At 59.8% G+C, this 1,978-nt stretch overlaps 1 protein-coding gene across 1 annotated transcript; it reads left to right on the forward strand.

The window, feature by feature from the left end:
* Positions 1 to 304: 304 nt before the first annotated feature.
* PRMT6 (protein arginine methyltransferase 6) lies at positions 305 to 1,569 on the forward strand. The gene has a single exon (XM_055403233.2). The coding sequence runs from the start codon at positions 307 to 309 to the stop codon at positions 1,432 to 1,434; it is 1,128 nt and encodes a 375-aa protein (XP_055259208.1). The 5' UTR covers positions 305 to 306; the 3' UTR covers positions 1,435 to 1,569.
* Positions 1,570 to 1,978: the final 409 nt, after the last annotated feature.

Below are 1,978 nucleotides of genomic sequence, written 5' to 3' on the forward strand. Positions count from 1 at the left end.
ATTTTCAGTTTTAAGTGGGCGTGTCCACGTCACGAAGGGCGTGAAAGCAAGAGACTGGAGAATCTAAGGGATGGAGAAGGAACGTGGAGAACCATGGAATGTGTGTGTGTGGAAAAGGGATTCGAAGACACCAAAGGAGCAGGAAAAAGAGCAGAGTACAGATCAGAGGAATCTGGCTGACCCTCGCCCGGCGACCAGCCAAAACCGGGAGGCACGAGCGCGCACTACAACTACCATAATGCCCCGCTTCCTGGAGCCCGAGGCGCGGCGCGCAACGCACGCCGGGAGTCGGCCCAAGCCGCCAAGATGTCGCAGCCCAAGAGAAGAAAGCTTGAGTCGGGGGGCGGCGGCGAAGGAGGGGAGGGAGCCGAAGAGGAAGATGGCGGAGAGTTGGAGGTGGCCGTGCCGCGGCCCCGGAGGACTAGGCGGGAGCGGGACCAGCTGTACTACCAGTGCTACTCGGACGTATCGGTCCACGAGGAGATGATTGCCGACCGAGTCCGCACAGATGCCTACCGCCTGGGCATCCTGCGAAACTGGGCAGCGCTGAGAGGCAAGACCGTGCTGGACGTGGGCGCGGGCACCGGCATCCTCAGCATCTTCTGTGCCCAGGCCGGGGCCCGGCGCGTGTACGCGGTGGAGGCCAGCGACATCTGGCAACAGGCCCGGGAAGTGGTGCGGCTCAACGGACTGGAGGACCGGGTGCACGTCCTGCCGGGACCGGTGGAGACGGTGGAGTTGCCGGAGCAGGTGGATGCCATCGTGAGCGAGTGGATGGGCTGCGGACTTCTGCACGAGTCCATGCTGAGCTCTGTGCTCCACGCGCGGACCAAGTGGCTGAAGGAGGGAGGTCTTCTCCTGCCGGCTTCCGCCGAGCTCTTTGTGGCGCCCATCAGCGACCAGATGCTGGAGTTGCGCCTGAGCTTCTGGAGCCAGATGAAGCAACTCTACGGCGTGGACATGAGCTGCCTGGAGAGCTTCGCCACGCGCTGCCTCATGGGCCACTCAGAGATCGTGGTGCAAGGCCTGTCCGGCGAGGATGTGCTGGCCCGGCCGCAGTGCTTCGCTCGGCTGGAGCTGGCCCGCGCCGGCCTGGAGCAGGAGCTGGAGGCCGGGGTGGGCGGGCGCTTCCGCTTCAGCTGCTACGGCTCGGCTCCCATGCACGGCTTTGCCATCTGGTTCCAGGTGACCTTCCCTGGAGGGGACTCGGAGAAACCCGTGGTGCTCTCCACCTCGCCTTTTCACCCCGTCACGCACTGGAAGCAGGCGCTCCTCTACCTGAACGAGCCGGTGCAAGTGGAGCAAGACACGGATGTTTCCGGAGAGATCACGCTGCTGCCCTCCCAGGACCACCACCGTCACCTGCGCGTGCTGCTGCGCTACAAAGTGGGCGACCAGGAAGAAAAGACCAAAGACTTTGCCATGGAGGACTGAGCGTGGTCTTCTCTCCCAGCTTCCTCCCAAGGCGGCCAGACCGGCGCGGGAGAGGCGGAGGGTTGGTCGGCGGAGTAAGGGAGATTTCACGTGCAAGTAGGGGGCATTATCTTGCCGTCTCCCTTTTACCCCAGGGCTCCTGGGGAGGGAGAGTGACTTCAGTCTCCCTTCGAGGAGATTCTTCTGGCGATATTTATTAAAAAGTGATTACGAGCCCCTGCCACGACCGAAACAGCGTGTTTATTAAGGGCCCTTTAAACCTCAAAAGCACGTGGTACCAAGCACTCCTTTTTCTATTTCTTTTGTTTCGCGCAAATAAAGGGGGGAAAGGGGTAAGAAAATATCAGTTTGTGAAGGCTCCATTCACATCCCTGACACCTCACACCCTGTCTAAAGCCAGGGAAAGGGTAAAGGGGTTTATAGTTAGACTCCATGCATTTCCAGTAAGACGGTATATCACTCCAGAACCATAGTCTCTCATTTTCTGAATTCCCTCTCTTCCCAGGTGCCTCTAGACTACAGTATTTTGTCCTCATTTTTTTTT

Source organism: Moschus berezovskii, chromosome 4 (assembly GCF_049115385.1).
Source record: "Moschus berezovskii isolate FMDL1 chromosome 4, NW_MosBer_1.0, whole genome shotgun sequence".
In the NCBI taxonomy this organism is placed as follows: Eukaryota; Metazoa; Chordata; class Mammalia; order Artiodactyla; family Moschidae; genus Moschus; species Moschus berezovskii.

What these genes read in the sequence shown, in the direction of transcription:
- PRMT6 (XM_055403233.2), top strand. Translation starts at nt 307, where the DNA reads ATGTCGCAGCCCAAGAGAAGAAAGCTTGAGTCGGGGGGCGGCGGCGAA.